General features: G+C 41.3%; 2 protein-coding genes across 2 annotated transcripts; both read left to right on the top strand.

Moving 5' to 3' along the window:
* Window positions 1–290: 290 nt before the first annotated feature.
* On the top strand, window positions 291–11,409 carry nup133 (nucleoporin 133). Its single transcript, XM_026227370.1, has 26 exons — window positions 291–540; window positions 845–960; window positions 1,385–1,488; window positions 1,566–1,670; window positions 1,750–1,881; window positions 1,967–2,137; window positions 2,212–2,367; window positions 3,365–3,435; window positions 3,531–3,678; window positions 3,781–3,931; window positions 4,015–4,172; window positions 4,886–4,977; window positions 5,059–5,216; window positions 5,798–5,892; window positions 5,981–6,205; window positions 6,290–6,409; window positions 6,525–6,624; window positions 6,731–6,982; window positions 8,798–8,931; window positions 9,573–9,731; window positions 9,842–9,977; window positions 10,324–10,442; window positions 10,535–10,615; window positions 10,691–10,764; window positions 10,858–10,946; window positions 11,157–11,409. Exons 1-26 carry the CDS (start codon window positions 413–415, stop codon window positions 11,291–11,293), a joined length of 3,411 nt encoding a protein of 1,136 aa, XP_026083155.1. The 5' UTR covers window positions 291–412; the 3' UTR covers window positions 11,294–11,409.
* A 1,847-nt stretch (window positions 11,410–13,256) lies between these two features.
* Window positions 13,257–15,906, top strand: LOC113058747 (actin, alpha skeletal muscle 2). Its single transcript, XM_026226961.1, has 7 exons — window positions 13,257–13,408; window positions 13,946–14,084; window positions 14,190–14,514; window positions 14,611–14,772; window positions 14,861–15,052; window positions 15,143–15,324; window positions 15,405–15,906. The coding sequence occupies exons 2-7, from the start codon at window positions 13,956–13,958 to the stop codon at window positions 15,546–15,548; spliced, it is 1,134 nt and encodes a 377-aa protein (XP_026082746.1). The 5' UTR covers window positions 13,257–13,408; window positions 13,946–13,955; the 3' UTR covers window positions 15,549–15,906.
* Window positions 15,907–15,966: the final 60 nt, after the last annotated feature.

Here is a 15,966-nt window from a genome sequence, read left to right as displayed (position 1 = left end):
ATTTTTGTTGTTACAAGTGGAGACTGATAAATGCTAGATATGCTTTTGCTGTAATGTACAAAAATAAAGAAGAAATTATATTTAATGTTGAGATGGATACATTTCGGCGCAGACACACTGGAGTTATTATAATATGCAACATTTTAAACCTGAAACTGCATTTCCGAGAAACAGCCAATCCTATTCGAGAACGCTTGTTCTGTAACACTGACCCAGAATCAGTTTTATTGCTCAGCACCATAGACATATTATACGTATATGCTCAGCACACTCTTCAGCAGCAAGAGCGCATGCGCGTTCGAATGACGTACATTGTGTGCGCCTGACCGACTGTAGCGAGCGCGCGGTAAAATATTTCCAACTGTTATCTCGAATGATTTTCCGTCCCTTGTAAACAGGCTGCGGGTCCGTTATGTTCTCTCCCCGCGGCACACCGAGCTCAGGCCGCAGACAGGCGCCCCGAACCGGCGCTCGGAGGAGCGTGAGTGCCGTTCAGCCCGGGCTGCTGTTCTCTCCACGCCGCTCCGCTGTCACATCCAGGTAAAACCATAGGGTAATATAGAGTAAACACAGACAGTATATACTTTTTAAATTAATTTTTTTATATTAAATGTATTTTATTCTGTTAATTATAAAATAATAAAGTACGGTATGTACGGGAGTTTCTTTTACATGTTATGTAAACAATTGTACAATAATTATGAAATAGTTCTTATCTTTATAACAAATATTAATGTTATTTTAATAACAAAAAGGTAGTTTGTATAAATAAATTAAATCTGAATATGAATATGACCTTTTATTAATTTTTTTATTGATTTGTGCATCTCCATTCTTTCTCTAGATCCACTCCCACCCGAGTTCAGAGTCATGCAGTCGTCGATTCGCATCATTTTGATGTTCAGACTTTCGGATCATCTCTGCCGGTCAAAGTCATGGAGGCGCTGACCATGGCTGATGGTAAAGATTGGGCTCTTTAACTTTCATGGGTGCAAACTTGTCATTTGTGTGATTCATGTAATTCCAGTGTGAAGATATGTCTCAAAACTGAGTGTGCTGCCAACCTAGGTGACAGCTGTAGGCATCATTGATGCATTAAAACTAGTGATGGGAGCAATTCAATCAGAACACTGCTTCATGAAGCTTCAAAACCTTGTAAATCATTACTTTCTAACAAGGGATTCAATCAAAAGTCCTTTAGTTTCAGTAAGCAATGCTCTGAACTGCTTAGAAGTTTTAGTGGTTTGCCACCAGCAATCTCTGGGGCTGATCTGTAGACATTTCAAATGACACGTTTGTGAGTAGGACTAGTAGTTAGTCTCTTCCAGTCTTTGGATTCTCTGGTTTGAAGGCTTGTCAGTGTATGATGCTGTGTCTGTTGCAGTGGATGATCAGATCTCTGTGAAGGTGGAGGCGTCCGGTTGGGCGTGGATGGTTTGTGGAGAGCAGCTGATCATCTGGAAAGTGTCTCAGACGTCTGTGGCAAAGGTCAGAAAGAAACCATTACTGTGTGCTGAAATTGCTGCCAAGGCTGTACAAACGTTGTGCTCCTGCTGTCATTGCAGCTGTCCGTGTGTAAAGACCTCCAGCTGCCCTCCAGTGAGTTTGCGTACAGCGCTGATCTCATCTCCATCACTTCCTCCAAGCCACTCGATTCTGCACCCATACAGGTGAGATCACCTCTGAACGCATACCCCACAAAATATTTCCTGATGCACACATCAATGCAAATGTGTGTTTTTTTCTCAGTCTGTCAGTGCACTGGCCGTGTCTTCAGACGGTTTGGCCCGGTTTTGGCCCAGTTTGGCTCATGACGGCACTTACACTGAGACATCTCTGGATCTCGCCGGACACACGTGCAACTACGTCGCCGCTGTTAAGGTGAGCAGTCAGGCTAAATGAGGAGTGCAGAAGCTTGTATTTCCATATCTCTTCTTCCATGAGCTGTATTCTCTTGTTGTTTCAGGGCGGGAGTTTCATCGTGTCGTCGTACCGCGGGCACCTGCTCCGGCTCACTCCGGATTCCTCCGGTAAACTGCACCAGCGGCCCGTGCAGCAGGGTCAGGGGATGCTGTCCGGCATCGGACGCAGGGTTTCCAGCCTGTTCGGCATCCGCGGCCAGCCGGCCGACGTCATGGTCAGTACTGTGTGATATTTAGAGGTGGAAGCAGATGATGTGTTCAGACAGTGACGGGACGTCTGGCTCCTCAGGTGTTCAGTGTGCTCTGGGTGAAGGAGACCGGCTGTCTGTACTCGCTCAGCTCGTGTGGACTCAGTAAATGGGAGGTGGATGAGAACAGTGAGACGCAGGTGTTGAGCTGGAGCACCAATCAGATCATCACTGACAGCATCACCGACGCCATCTGGGTCAGATACTTCTCTTCTTTATTATTTGGAAGTGTCTAGAATTATGTTGAAATGTGCTTTTCTAAACGTCATCTGATATAGAAATTGAAGTCCTTGCATAGAACCAGAGCAGACTGCTTAAAGGATCAGATTCTTTCCAAAGAAATATGAAGCAGCACAACTGTTTTCAACATTGATAAAAATCTGAAAAAATATTAGAAAAGTTTCTGAAGGATCATGTGACACTGAAGACTGGAGGAATGATGCTGAAAATGATCAGCTTCGATCACAGGAATAAATTACTTTTTACAATATATTCATATAGAAAATAGTTATTTTAAAATTAGGATATTTCACAGTATTACTGTTTTTATTGAATAAATGCAGCCTTGTTAGGCAGAAGAAAAAACTATTAAGAAATATTAAGTATTCCAAATGTTTGACTGGTAGTGTTTAATAAATAAACCTGTGTATAATAAACCTGTTTTCTGGCTGTGAGAAAATATCTTTGCCCCTGAATGCCTCATTTGTGAAATGAGCAATACAGCTTGTGTATTTGATTTTATTTGTTTACATATATTTAGTGCTCAAAAGTTCAGTAAGATTTCAATTTAATCTCTTCTCACCAATGCTGCATCTATTTCTATTTGGGTATATATTACAAATGTAATTTATTGCTGTGATCAAAACTGTATTTTCAGCATCATTCCTCCAGTCTTCAGTGTCACATGATCTTCAGAAATGTTGTAAACAGTTGTGCTGCTTCAAATTTTGTAACTGATTTTCTTCAGGATTCTTTCATAAATAGAAAGTTCAAAATAATAATATTTATTTGAAAAATAGATCTTGTGTAACATTATAAATGTCTTTACTGTCACTTTTAAGCCATTAAATGTATCCTTACTAAATACAAGTGTTAATTTATTTCAAATTAATTTATAAAAAAAAAATATATATATATGTATGTGTGTGTGTGTGTGTGTGTGTGTTTATCTAATACCCTTTATTTGTCTTATAGGACTCAGAAAGTAACTACTCGGAGATCAAGAAAGGAGTGAATGTCTCTTATCTGGACATGCAGTACAGCAAGTGAGTGTTTTGAATATGAAACTGAATGTCATGTTCAGACTGATGTGTAATACAGTGCAGCAGTAGACAGTGACTCATGCTGTGTGTCTCTTCAGAGCGGGGCTGGTGGTGCTGGCGGCGGCGTGGCATCCGGGCGACACTCCATGTGTGGCGTATTTCTGCCTGGTTACTCTTGCAGAAAGCATAGCTCCTTCACCAGACCTGCTCACTGTAGAGGTCACCAAATACAACCCGCCCTTCCAGGTACACGCTTCAGTCATAGCTGAATGATCCGAGTGTTTAGACTGTGAGCTTCCTGAAGTGAAATCATGAAACTGTGAATTGAGCTGTGCTTTTGTGTGTCAGAGTGAGGAGGAGCTGCAGAAGACGCGTGTGGTGTTGCCCGATCCGTCGAGTCCTGCTGCGTTCCTCTATAACGAGGAGCTGGTGTTCACCTGCAGCACTGGAGCTGGACGCGGAGGACTCGCCGAGGAGAAGATCTCCTTCAGCTCTCCAGGTGCAGCCCTCGGACGGGGAAACCCAATCAAGTCGCTCGTTCTCTTCCTGGAGTTCCTCTCAGTTGTTTTGTCTGTTCTGCAGGGGACCGTATCCGAGGCGGTGGGGTGTGTGCCGGTCTGCCGGTGTTTTTCTCTCAGAACAACGGGCTGGTTGCTGTTTTAGCGAGAGAAAGTGCTTCCCTGCTGCCTGAGACCATGGAGGACTCGCTCTGCACCTCAGTGGCTGGACCTGGACCTGAGGTCTGGACTCGGTTTACTTAGGGAGGATTAATAATAATATATTATATATATATATAACTATAAACCAGGAAATATTTGTCATCTTATCAGGGCAATCCTTTATAATATTATGTTTAAAAAGGCATTTTTGTGTATTGTGTATAGAAATGTATTCTGTTATATAATATTTTAAGTATTTTATGAATTCACAGTTTTGTGTATTCTAGTGTCTGGTAAAAAAAAAAGAAAAAAAGTTATTTATAGGTATATAGAAATATATATATTTATAAAGGCACTATAAATCATTCTATTAATGGCACTTTATTATAAATGTACATTTTGTAAATGTAAAAAATTATTATTAGTTTTATAATATATCATTTATATGTATATAGAAATGTATAATATTTACATTTATTTAAGTGACATTTTTTCTGGGCAACCCATTATAAATTAAAATGTTCTCGATTTAAACAATTATTATATTTAAACTATTTTATATATTCAATTTATTGTGTATTCAGGTGTTAGTCTGATATATATATATTCTTTAACTGTATTTCTTTAACTAGAAATCTGGAAATATTATTTTTTCTATATAAGAACATTTATTTTTTCAAGTATAATTACATACAGTTTTTTATATATTCATGAACTATTCTCTGGTATAGAATTGATATGTATCCATTTAAAATGTTTTAATTTATTCAAAGAAATATTTGTCACCTTGTCAGGGCACTCCATTAGAGACGCCACCTAAGATGGACTTGGTGGCCCACGAGGACAAAACTAAACTGCTGAAGCAAGCGTTCCTGCAGTTCTGCCGGTGAGTTTCCTTCACTTGACAGACGTAATCTCTGGGCTGCTTGTGTCTGTGATCGTTGAATCCGTGACCTGTGATCTGCAGTCATGATCCGGTTGGAGCTCAGAGCATGGTGGACGAGCTCTTTCCCAGCGATGGAGAGGGAAGTGCGGAGCTGGATGCTGTGGTGACCCAGATTGACCTGGATCTGGTGGACGACTACCCTGCATGTGACCCACGCTGGGCCGAGTCGGTTCCTGATGGTGAGAGATGGGACGAAAACACTTCATTTTACCACAATAAATTATTAGTTCTGCTAAACAATCCTAAATTCATACAAGATAATTAAGAAAATATTTTGGCCATAAATATTTCTTATAAAAAAATTAAGGTATTTTATTTATTTATTTATTTATTCATGCACTCAGATCATCTGAAATTGATGACCCAGATCTAAGTCCTTATTTCCCTAAAGAGACAGTTTATTATTATTTTACATTAAATATTTAATATACAATTTATTTTATATTAAATATTATAAATTGTATTTATTGATTTTTAGTTATTTTTCTTTTCTTTTTTTATTATTATTATTATTTTAATTTTTTTGCCTGAATTAATGAGCTAGCTTCTGGTAAAAAAAAATACAATTAAATAAACACCAGTCACAAAAATTGTCAGACGCAATTTGATTTTGTTCACATTTGAATTTCTTTATTTGTGGCTTATTGTGGAGAATATTCCACACATATGTGTTGTCACTTGTGTGACAAACTTCTAAGATGGTAAATGTTGTTAATTCTGGACCCTGGTCAGTTAGTAGTTTGTGTGTTTTGTCCTGTAGAGGGCGCTGGATTTACACTGACGTCACTGATCCTGCTGCATCAGTTGGAGGACAAGATGAAAGCTCACCGCTGCCTCATGGACTTCCTGCTTCAGGTTCCTCAATAGTTACACACTCTGTGAGATACGCTTTCATTCTTCTCCCAGTATTCAGCAGTGCTCTTTCTTTCTGTTCAATCTACAGACAGGACTTCTAGATCGCCTCACTTCCACAACGGTGCGCATGTCCCCCATGGCCACGCGACTCTTGCTGTGTGAACACGCAGAGAAGCTTTCGGCCGCCATCGTGCTGAAGAACCATCATGCCAAGCATCCAGAGCTGGTGAACACTGCCATCCTGTCGGCCCTGAAGAAGAGCAACACCGACATACAGACCAACCTCACGCCTGCGGACGTGTTCTTCAGAGAGGTGCAAGACTTCAGCACACGCTTCATCAAACTGGAATGTAGAATATATATTTCGCTCTGCTTTATCTCATGGTTGTGTCTCCAGGTGTCTCAGATCTCCTCCATCTTTGAGTGTCTGTTGGATGAGGAGGAAAAAGCTTTAAAAGAGCATTCGGATGCCGCCCGGTGGGCCGAGGTGGTGCTCAACGTCAATGACATTGTCAAGGTGCACAGCAGTCTTTCTTACTTATTCATTCATTCATTCAGATCATCATGAATCTGGACATAAAATCATATTTTTCAGTTTGTGAAAAGAATAATCATGTTGTTTTGTGTGGTAGGATATGCTTCAAGCAGCAGCACAGTACCGAGAGACCAAAGCATCTCTGTACAGAGCGCCAGAGAACTGCGTCCCTGAGCCCGAGTACATCCCATGGACAGGTACACACACCTGAAAGGACTTCCTTTTCTTTTTTTAACTGCCACAGCGCTATAAACACAGCAGCAGCTCTCCATCAATATGAGCGTCATAGTCTCTTCCTCTCAGCCTCAGGAGGAGCGGGTGGAGTCCGGACCGTCATCACGCGGCAGCACGAGCTGATCCTGCACGCGGCGTATCCTCACGCAGACGTGGAGCTGCGCGCGGTGCTGAGCGAGCAGCTGGTGGCGCTGTTGGACTCTCTGTTGAGCGGATACGTGGCTCAGCTGACGTCTCTCCGCCGCGCCGGACAACAGGAGCGCTACGTCACGCTGGAGAACGAGTACACACAGAAACGCTCGGAGCTGCTCGCACCTCTCCGTGAGTTTTGATGGCTCATTTTACCTGTCAGTCTGTCTGTGTGGTCAGAATAAGATGAAAAACAGGCCAGATCATGTGCTTAGTAGTAGTGATCGACCGATATTGATTTTTTATAACCGATACCGATACAGATTATTTGTATGTTTATGTACCCGATAACCGATATGCAGAACCGATATTTATTTACTGTTATACTTCTGTTTCTGACAATTATTACAAAACAAATGAGCTGAACAAACCATTTTATTTATAACAATCACTCCCTCCTTGAATACAAAAAAACAAAGCATTATATTTATACACAAATAAATAGAGGGGTCTGAGTCCCAAAAATTTTAGCGCACTGTTACTAAGTGTCTTTGTTTTAAAATAAAAGCTTTGATGAGGTAAAAAAATAAAAACAGGTAAAAAAATAAAGCACAAAAATGATTCTAACATATTGGTGGGGGCGGGAGGGCTATTCAGTAGTGTAACTTAATACTCCCAGTTAAGCAGAACTAGGTTTTAGTGTAGAAAACAGAGTCTTTCAGCATTCTGCCCTGTAAGCCTGCTTCCTTCAAAAAATTTATGCAGTGGCCGTGCATGAGGCTTCCTGATCATCAACCCAGTCAGGTGCTGAGCAATATGAACGAACTTTTTTTCCCGAGACTATATAAAGTTAAACAGCACTTATCAGTTGGCATTTTATGATCTAGATTCAATCTAACGTTAGATCATGAAATGCCAACTGACAAAGTGCTGTTTGACTATAATTTAATCAACCGCGATCGCGCATGGAGATAATAAATAATTAATTTCCACAAAGCGGTATATGTAGCCTATATGTGTATTAGCGAAATAATTGTTGTGTAGTAAATGATAATATAATCTAGGGTGTTTAAACAAGATAATCTTGTCAAAAGTTTCATTCAGTGGCATTGCTTGAGGCTTCCTGATCATCAACCCAGGTGCTGAGCAATATGAACGAACTTTTATCCCGAGACTATATACAGTTAAACAGCACTTGTCAGTTGGCATTTTATGATCTAAATTTAATCTAACGTTAAATCATGAAATGCCAACTGACAAAGTGCTGTTTGACTATAACTTAATCAACCGCGATCGCGTATGGAGATAATAAATAATTAATTTCCACAAAGCGGCTATATTTATATGTGTATTAGCGAAATAATTGTTATGTAGTAAATGATAATATAATCTAGGGTGTTTAAACAAGACAATCTTGTCAAAAGTTTCATTCAGTCGCCGTGCTTAAGCCTCCAGATCATCCGTCAGTTGCGAAGCAATATGAACAAACTTTCTCTTCTAGACTAATGGTGAGCAAATACAACAGATAGAGAATTAAATCCAACGCTTTTATTTTCAACATGCACTCATTCATATCTGTTTTATTTAATTCATGTAAAGATACGTCTTTATTGGGGCAGGACATGATGAATTACACTACGTGACTCAATGAGTTCGTCTCAATTGTTTAGAAACAAGCTGCATAAATTAACTATATCAGGAATTTATGTCTCATATCTCATTTGTGCATGTCTGTTATGTTAAATAAAGTTGATTAATTAAAGCAAACCAAGTAGAACATATATTTACCTATGCACTGAGTTGTTGTTCACTGATCTCCTCTGACGCCCGGGGTGCAATGGCGGAAATCTCAAAACGGCCACAAGATGGCGCCGTAAATCGGCGAATCCGATATTACAAAACCGATACCCGATTATGGAAAAATGCTTAAATATCGGGAAAAATATCGGTAAACAGATACATCGGTCGATCACTACTTAGTAGTTTGGTGTTGTCTGTGTGTTGCAGTGGAGTTGGGGCAGCATCAGTGGGTCGCGGCGCTGGCCGAGAAGTACTGTGACTTTGACATATTGGTGCAGTTGTGTGAGCGAACGGATAACCAGAGTCGACTACAGCAGTACATGGTCAAATTCGCTGATCAGGTGAGAAACCCAATGACCCGGGAACTCTTACATGTCAACACATGCCACATACACTATCGCTTAAACGTTTGGGGTACCTGATACTTTTTAGTCATTAAGGATGCATTAAACTGATAATAAGTGACAGCAAAGAAATGTTTTATCTTGTAAAGAATTCGATTTAAAAAAAAAATGCTGTTCTTTTGATCTTTCTATTAATTCAAAGAATCCTGAAAAAAAATATATATATCAGTTTCCACACAAATAACAAGCAGCACAACTGTTTTCAACACTGATAAAAATCTGAAAGCAGCGAATCAGCATCCAAGAATGGTTTCTGAAGATCATGTTTAATGTTTTTGTTTGTTTTGATCAAATAAATGCAGCCATGATAAGCACAAGCGGCTTCGTTCACAAACATTTTTAAAAAATCTTCATGATCCCAAACTTTTAATTAACCGCTACTGCATTATCAACAGATGCTTCTGGATAGTTTAGCTTTTGGCTAGTAGAGAATATTTCAATATTTATGCACACGGACACTTTGAAATTCTTGAAATACAGTTCTAAGAATTCTAATTGGAATACAGTTCTAAAAACAGACTGAAATCATAGATACAGTGCCGAATTCAGTTACTCACAGCTCTCTGTGTTTCCTGAAGAACTTTGCTGACTTCCTGTTCCGCTGGTACATGGAGAAAGGCAAGAGAGGGAAGCTGCTGTCTCAGCCAACTGCAACGCACCAGCAGCTGGCCAGCTTCCTGCAGGCTCACGATCACCTCAGCTGGCTGCACGACATACATGTGCAGAACTATCAGAGAGTAAGAGGAACAAAATACACACAGATTTAATTCGTTTTTATATATGTATATGCAAAAGTGCACACCATGAGGTTACTGACACTATGAATGCTTTGTTTTCTTCACGACAGGCCCATCGCACCCTGTACAGTCAGGCCAACATGGAGACTCGATACTTCAGCAAGAAGAAGACCCTGCTGGCCCTCAGCAAACTCACGGCTCTGGTGTCAGACATGCCTGAAGCTGTGCAGCGCAGACAGCTCAACGGTCAGTCATCTGCCTTCATACGAGTTTGAAAGTCATAACCACTACCTGATTTCTCTTAAAACCAGTTTTAGTCCATATAAAATGGATTTCATATTATTTTTATCATTTTCTTACTTTTTCTGTATTTTCTCTGTCATGTCCAACCAAGCAAGACACAGAGAATAATGGGAGTTAATGCTCAATTTGTCAGGCCTAGTGAATATCACATGACCTGTGGTTCAAATCTGTCCCACATTTCCCTCTCTCCCTCCCCAAATAAACTCTTGAGTCCCAAAAAATTCAATCAGTTTATGCCATATTAAAATTTCTGAAGCATAATTGCTGTTGTCCGGTGTGTGTGTTTTAGATATAGTGGAGCAGGAGCGGTTTCAGCTTCATCAGGAGACTCTTCCTAAGCAGCTGCTGGACGAGAAGCAGCTGAACCCAGACAGCATGCCTCTACTGAGCCCTCGTAACCTCATTCATGTGAGTCAACTGCATTTGGCAGCAGTTTTTAATTCCTTCAGACTTCCTCATCCTCGTTTGTCTTGCCTTGTCTCTCTTTTCCTTGCGTCCAGCTCTACATCTGCGATGAGAACCGTGGAGCCAACGAGTATGACTTCAAGAAAGCTCTCGATCTGCTGGAGTACTTGGAGGAGGTATCTGTCAATAACAGGCTACATTAAAAAGTTGCTTTTCTAAGCACGTTTCTAATATGTATTCATCACTTGTAGGAGGATAGAGTTGATCTTGATGCCATTAAACGAGAGATCTTCAGTAAAGCCTTAAAGAAAGACTGGAAGGAGAGGTGAGCATCACAAAACTCTCTCAAATGAGATTAGTGTGGATGGATGTGTCATTTTTCATGACTAATGATTTTTCATTGACTGACTGGTTGCAGTTGGTCATCGTCTGATGATAATGACGATCCTCTAGAAGCAGCCAGAGACAGCACTTTCGTCAAGATCCTACAGAAACTCATCCAGGAAGGTACAGTGACTCTCTTTTCTGCCAATCACACGCAAACAGTTGCTCTAGTAGCTTGTCTTGAGGTGTCAAGAGTGGTTTAGGGCTTATTTGAGACTTGATTTTTGCAGGTATGAAGTATAGAGTATTTCAAAGCTACTTCAGGACATATAGTGAGTTTCCTTGCAAAATCTGTATATTCAGCCAGAGTGTGTTTTGTGTTTGTGCACACAGGTGTTTCTCTGCAGTCGTACCTGCCTGACGTGAAAGATCTTCTGCAGGAAGACGAGCTGGAGACTCTCAAATCGAAACCGTACTTTGAGTTCCTCCTGCGAGCAAATTATGAGCACTACCAGAAAGCTCAGATTTGACATGACTTCCTGTTTCCTCGTTTATATTCCAACATTGTTTTGTACTGTTTCAAAAAAATAATACTTACACGAACCTACGCTTGAGTTTTCTGAATAAACTGTATTTCTGTAATTGATGATAGACATTCAGTTTTTATAATCTTCTGCCGCAAGACAAAGACCGATTCACAAAAACAAATGGTTTTATGGTGCTTTCTTAAAGATAGTGAACCCAAATGTATTTGGATTCTTAGGCCACACTCTAAGATGTCTGAACGTCATTGTATTAGATGACAAAACATCAAATTAATGCCAAATTTACTCTGCAAAGGTGGCACTGAAGCGCTTCTGAAGTGGCATAAATGCACTTATACAATAATTACAACTGTATGCTCTGATACTAGAGGTGGGTCAGAGCAGGCAAATATAAGTGGGAATTTATGCAACATTGCGTCTTTACATTGAATTTTGAGCAGCATTAAAAGATTCTTTTAAGTGACCATTTTTTGGGCATGCACACTTTTAGAGCAAAACATTTCACACAAAGAATGAACATTTGTATGTTTTAAATGAACTTTAGCTAACTTCATGCGTCACCAGTTTAAAATCATGCACGAATGGTTCAGAAAAGTTTGTGCCACATTTGTTTGCAGATATCGACACCGTAGTACAGACACTACTGAGTGTCTAAAGCCTGTGGGACCTCTGTATGTGCAAGAATCTGTTTGAGAACATCTTTGTTTTCTTTCACTCCTTCCTCTCATCTGTTGCTCCCACTCCGTCCTCCAGCAGCTGGTGTGAAAAGAGCAGCTGAATTGATGGAGAAGCAACTGTCTACTAAAAATAGGGAAGAGAGGGTAAAATTAGTGGTGCCCGCAGTAAATAAGCTGCACTTTACGGGGGTTCTCTGACACCCTATATGGGGTGTGAGCCTCTGGAGTCACTAAAGACACTACATAAACTGTCTGGAACTCCAGGAGGAAATATGATACTCACTTGTTTATGATGTGGCATTAGGCTTGGCATTAAACATTGAAATGCCACAGGGTAGTGCTTGTCTAATAATCATCTAATGACTGTAATTTAATAACCATCTCCAAGAAGGTAAAACATTGTTATAATTTCCTGTTTTCAGAAAGGCAGAGGGGATTGCTGACTGGGTATTTTGATTATATTGGTGATACTTTTATTATGATTTCACAATGCATCTTTATAATTATTATGTAATGGCAGCTGATGAACAAGCTTTAGAAAATACGCTGCTATCCTTCTTTTGATGGATATAGTATATTAAGGGCTTAATGTGGTGAGTGTTCAGTTAAACATCAGACTCAAGGAAGAGATTTTCCATGATTCTCCTCCCCTTTATCCAGTTTTGGGGATGCAACTTCTGCTTCTGTGGCTTTCTATGGGAAAGGAAGTAGCTGAACTGAATGCTGCTATCCCAGTGCCACAGGCTGACCGAATCCCTAATTTATTTCAGAAATGTCATGTTTATGCAAATGAAGCCATTATTTGCATTGCAATGACTTTCAAAAAACAGCCCAATTTACCCGAGTTCACTCTATAATACATTGCAAAAATGATCATTTTTAATAATTCCTGGTTTGCTGTCATCCTTTAAAGTAGATATCTGAAATGTAAATAATTAGTTGATGATCAATATCCCACCAAAGAAGGAGAAGCTACTTTCATTTACATTTACACAGTTTTATCCACAGCAACTTACATTACACCTTGAATGCATTTTCATTTGAGCAATGGTAAAGTGTAATGATAAACAATCTCATGCCCTTATATTGAGATGTAGTCGACAAACAGTGTTGTATTCTTGAGTCCACTCGTATGGTGGCCCTGGACTCCCTTACACGGCCCTGCGCCCGCGCGCTGTGGTCTGGGGTCTGGAACGCCATATATGGAGCCCGGCTCGCGGCGCCCCTCCGCTCGACCCACCGACACCCAAATATGGATGAGGATCGCGAAGAATTCCATTCGAATGTACCGACATTCCTTAATGGTTGTCGGAAGAGCAGGAGAAGCAGAGGACGGGTGTATATAAGAGTCAGCGCCCGCGGGTCATGTAGCAGGAGCCGGCGGCACTTCAGTTTGACTTCACGACTCTGAGAGCGGACACAGGTAAGCGCTGTTTCACGACGCCCCAAACTAGATTAATTATCTCTGTACAGCGATTCGGAATCGGAAAATGTTTTGACTTTTAAAAGAAATGAACAACTTTTTTTATTCACTTCATTGCACTCATATCAGAAACAGTGTTCTTTGAGTATCTTAACTGTGAATTTAATTTCAAAACAGTGGTCTTTAACAATAAAAATAATCGGAGTGTGTTTTTTTGTTTAGCTATTTTTAATAATGAAGTATATGTTTGCGATTATTTTATCATATTGGTGCAAATGGAAATACAAATAGTATTTGACAATAAAAAATAACTGTTCATTCATTCACATTCCACTCTGCTATTTAGTATGCTATAATTAAGAATGCTATTAATTAATGCAGTTTCTCAATGTAAACAAAATTTTGGTCAGATGATTGGTTTGAATAATGCCTTCAGTTCTCAACGAACTTGGTTACCAGTGTGAGTGATGATTTTGTCAGGGTTGTAGTGTCCTTTTCAACTTCTCTATGGCTTTTTCTCATTCATTTTAATTGTAGAACCATCAAGATGTGTGATGATGATGAGACCACAGCTTTGGTGTGCGACAATGGCTCTGGCCTGGTGAAGGCTGGTTTCGCCGGTGATGATGCCCCCAGGGCTGTCTTCCCTTCCATCGTCGGTCGCCCACGTCACCAGGTAAATACAAAAATCCTTGGCTCTGTATTTGCCTTCCCAATGGAATAATTGAATGGGTTTTCTTTGGGCTTTTCTGATCATGCTGTATCCCTTGCTCTCCTCTAGGGTGTGATGGTTGGTATGGGTCAGAAAGACTCCTATGTTGGAGACGAGGCTCAGAGTAAGAGAGGTATCCTGACCCTGAAGTACCCAATCGAGCACGGCATCATCACCAACTGGGACGACATGGAGAAGATCTGGCACCACACCTTCTACAACGAGCTCCGTGTGGCCCCCGAGGAGCACCCAACCCTGCTCACCGAGGCCCCTCTGAACCCCAAAGCCAACCGTGAGAAGATGACCCAGATCATGTTTGAGACCTTCAACGTCCCTGCCATGTACGTGGCCATCCAGGCCGTCCTGTCCCTGTACGCTTCCGGCCGTACCACCGGTAAGACAACATGCTGTCATCGAAAGAGCAACAGTTTATAAACACACACAGCTTACTGTTAGCTCTGATTGATTTCTGGTTCCTGGCTTTTATTAGGTATTGTGCTGGACTCTGGCGATGGCGTGACCCACAATGTGCCCATCTATGAGGGCTACGCTCTTCCCCACGCCATCATGCGTCTGGACTTGGCTGGTCGCGATCTGACAGACTACCTGATGAAGATCCTGACCGAGCGCGGCTACTCTTTCGTCACAACCGGTGTGTACCTCATTACTTTTCATTGGGATATTTCTAGCATGTGTGCAACAGACCAAACAAAGAACTCTTGCTTTGTCGTCCACCACAGCCGAGCGTGAGATTGTCCGTGACATCAAGGAGAAGCTCTGCTACGTCGCCCTGGACTTCGAGAACGAGATGGCCACCGCCGCCTCCTCATCCTCCCTCGAGAAGAGCTACGAGCTTCCCGACGGTCAGGTCATCACCATCGGTAATGAGCGTTTCCGTTGCCCTGAGACCCTGTTCCAGCCTTCCTTCATTGGTACGTTTGAAAACACCTGAAATTATCGGTTGTTGTCTTACCTTCTAGTCCTCCATCCATTTATACGCTCTCCTCAAAACAATTGCACAGGTATGGAGTCTGCCGGCATTCACGAGACCGCTTACAACAGCATCATGAAGTGCGACATTGACATCAGGAAGGACCTGTACGCCAACAACGTCCTGTCTGGTGGAACCACAATGTACCCTGGTATTGCTGACCGGATGCAGAAGGAGATCACAGCCCTGGCTCCCAGCACAATGAAGATCAAGGTAATAGGGCCTAGAGCATTAAAACTCAAGCTTTTTGCTGAATTGGCTTTTCCATGTTGACATGTCGTCTTTCTCTGTAGATCATCGCTCCCCCTGAGCGTAAGTACTCCGTCTGGATCGGCGGCTCCATCCTGGCCTCCCTGTCCACCTTCCAGCAGATGTGGATCACCAAGCAGGAATACGACGAGGCTGGCCCCAGCATCGTCCACCGCAAGTGCTTCTAAGCGCCCGGCTCACCATCCAATCATTGCTTCCTGCTCAGGAACCAAGCGACGGTGCATTGCTCCTGTGGACAGCTTTTCTACAGTCGTCATTTATGAGATGATGCAGGAGCAAGCAGAAAAGCATAAACTGAGAGAAAGACACTAACGTCAAGGGAGAGAAAAATACCAAGCACTCTCATTGCACAACAAATGTATTTATTACTGACTTCCATGGCTTGGTATTTTGGCGAATGCTGTTTGAATCCCTTAGATTCCAGTGACTCTGAAATACGTTCCACTGTACACCCGGTCCAGTCGAAAACCAACACAAATCACACTTCAACAGACAAATAAAAGTGAAAATCTATTTTTAAACATGGTACATGGTCAATGAATATGTCGTTTCAGTAGTCTTATAAGATACAGTACACTAGGATTC

The sequence above is a fragment of the Carassius auratus genome, chromosome 1, assembly GCF_003368295.1.
Source record: "Carassius auratus strain Wakin chromosome 1, ASM336829v1, whole genome shotgun sequence".
NCBI lineage: Eukaryota > Metazoa > Chordata > Actinopteri > Cypriniformes > Cyprinidae > Carassius > Carassius auratus.
The sequence above is the reverse complement of the archived record's forward strand: the minus strand, read 5'-3'. Positions and strand labels throughout refer to the sequence as shown.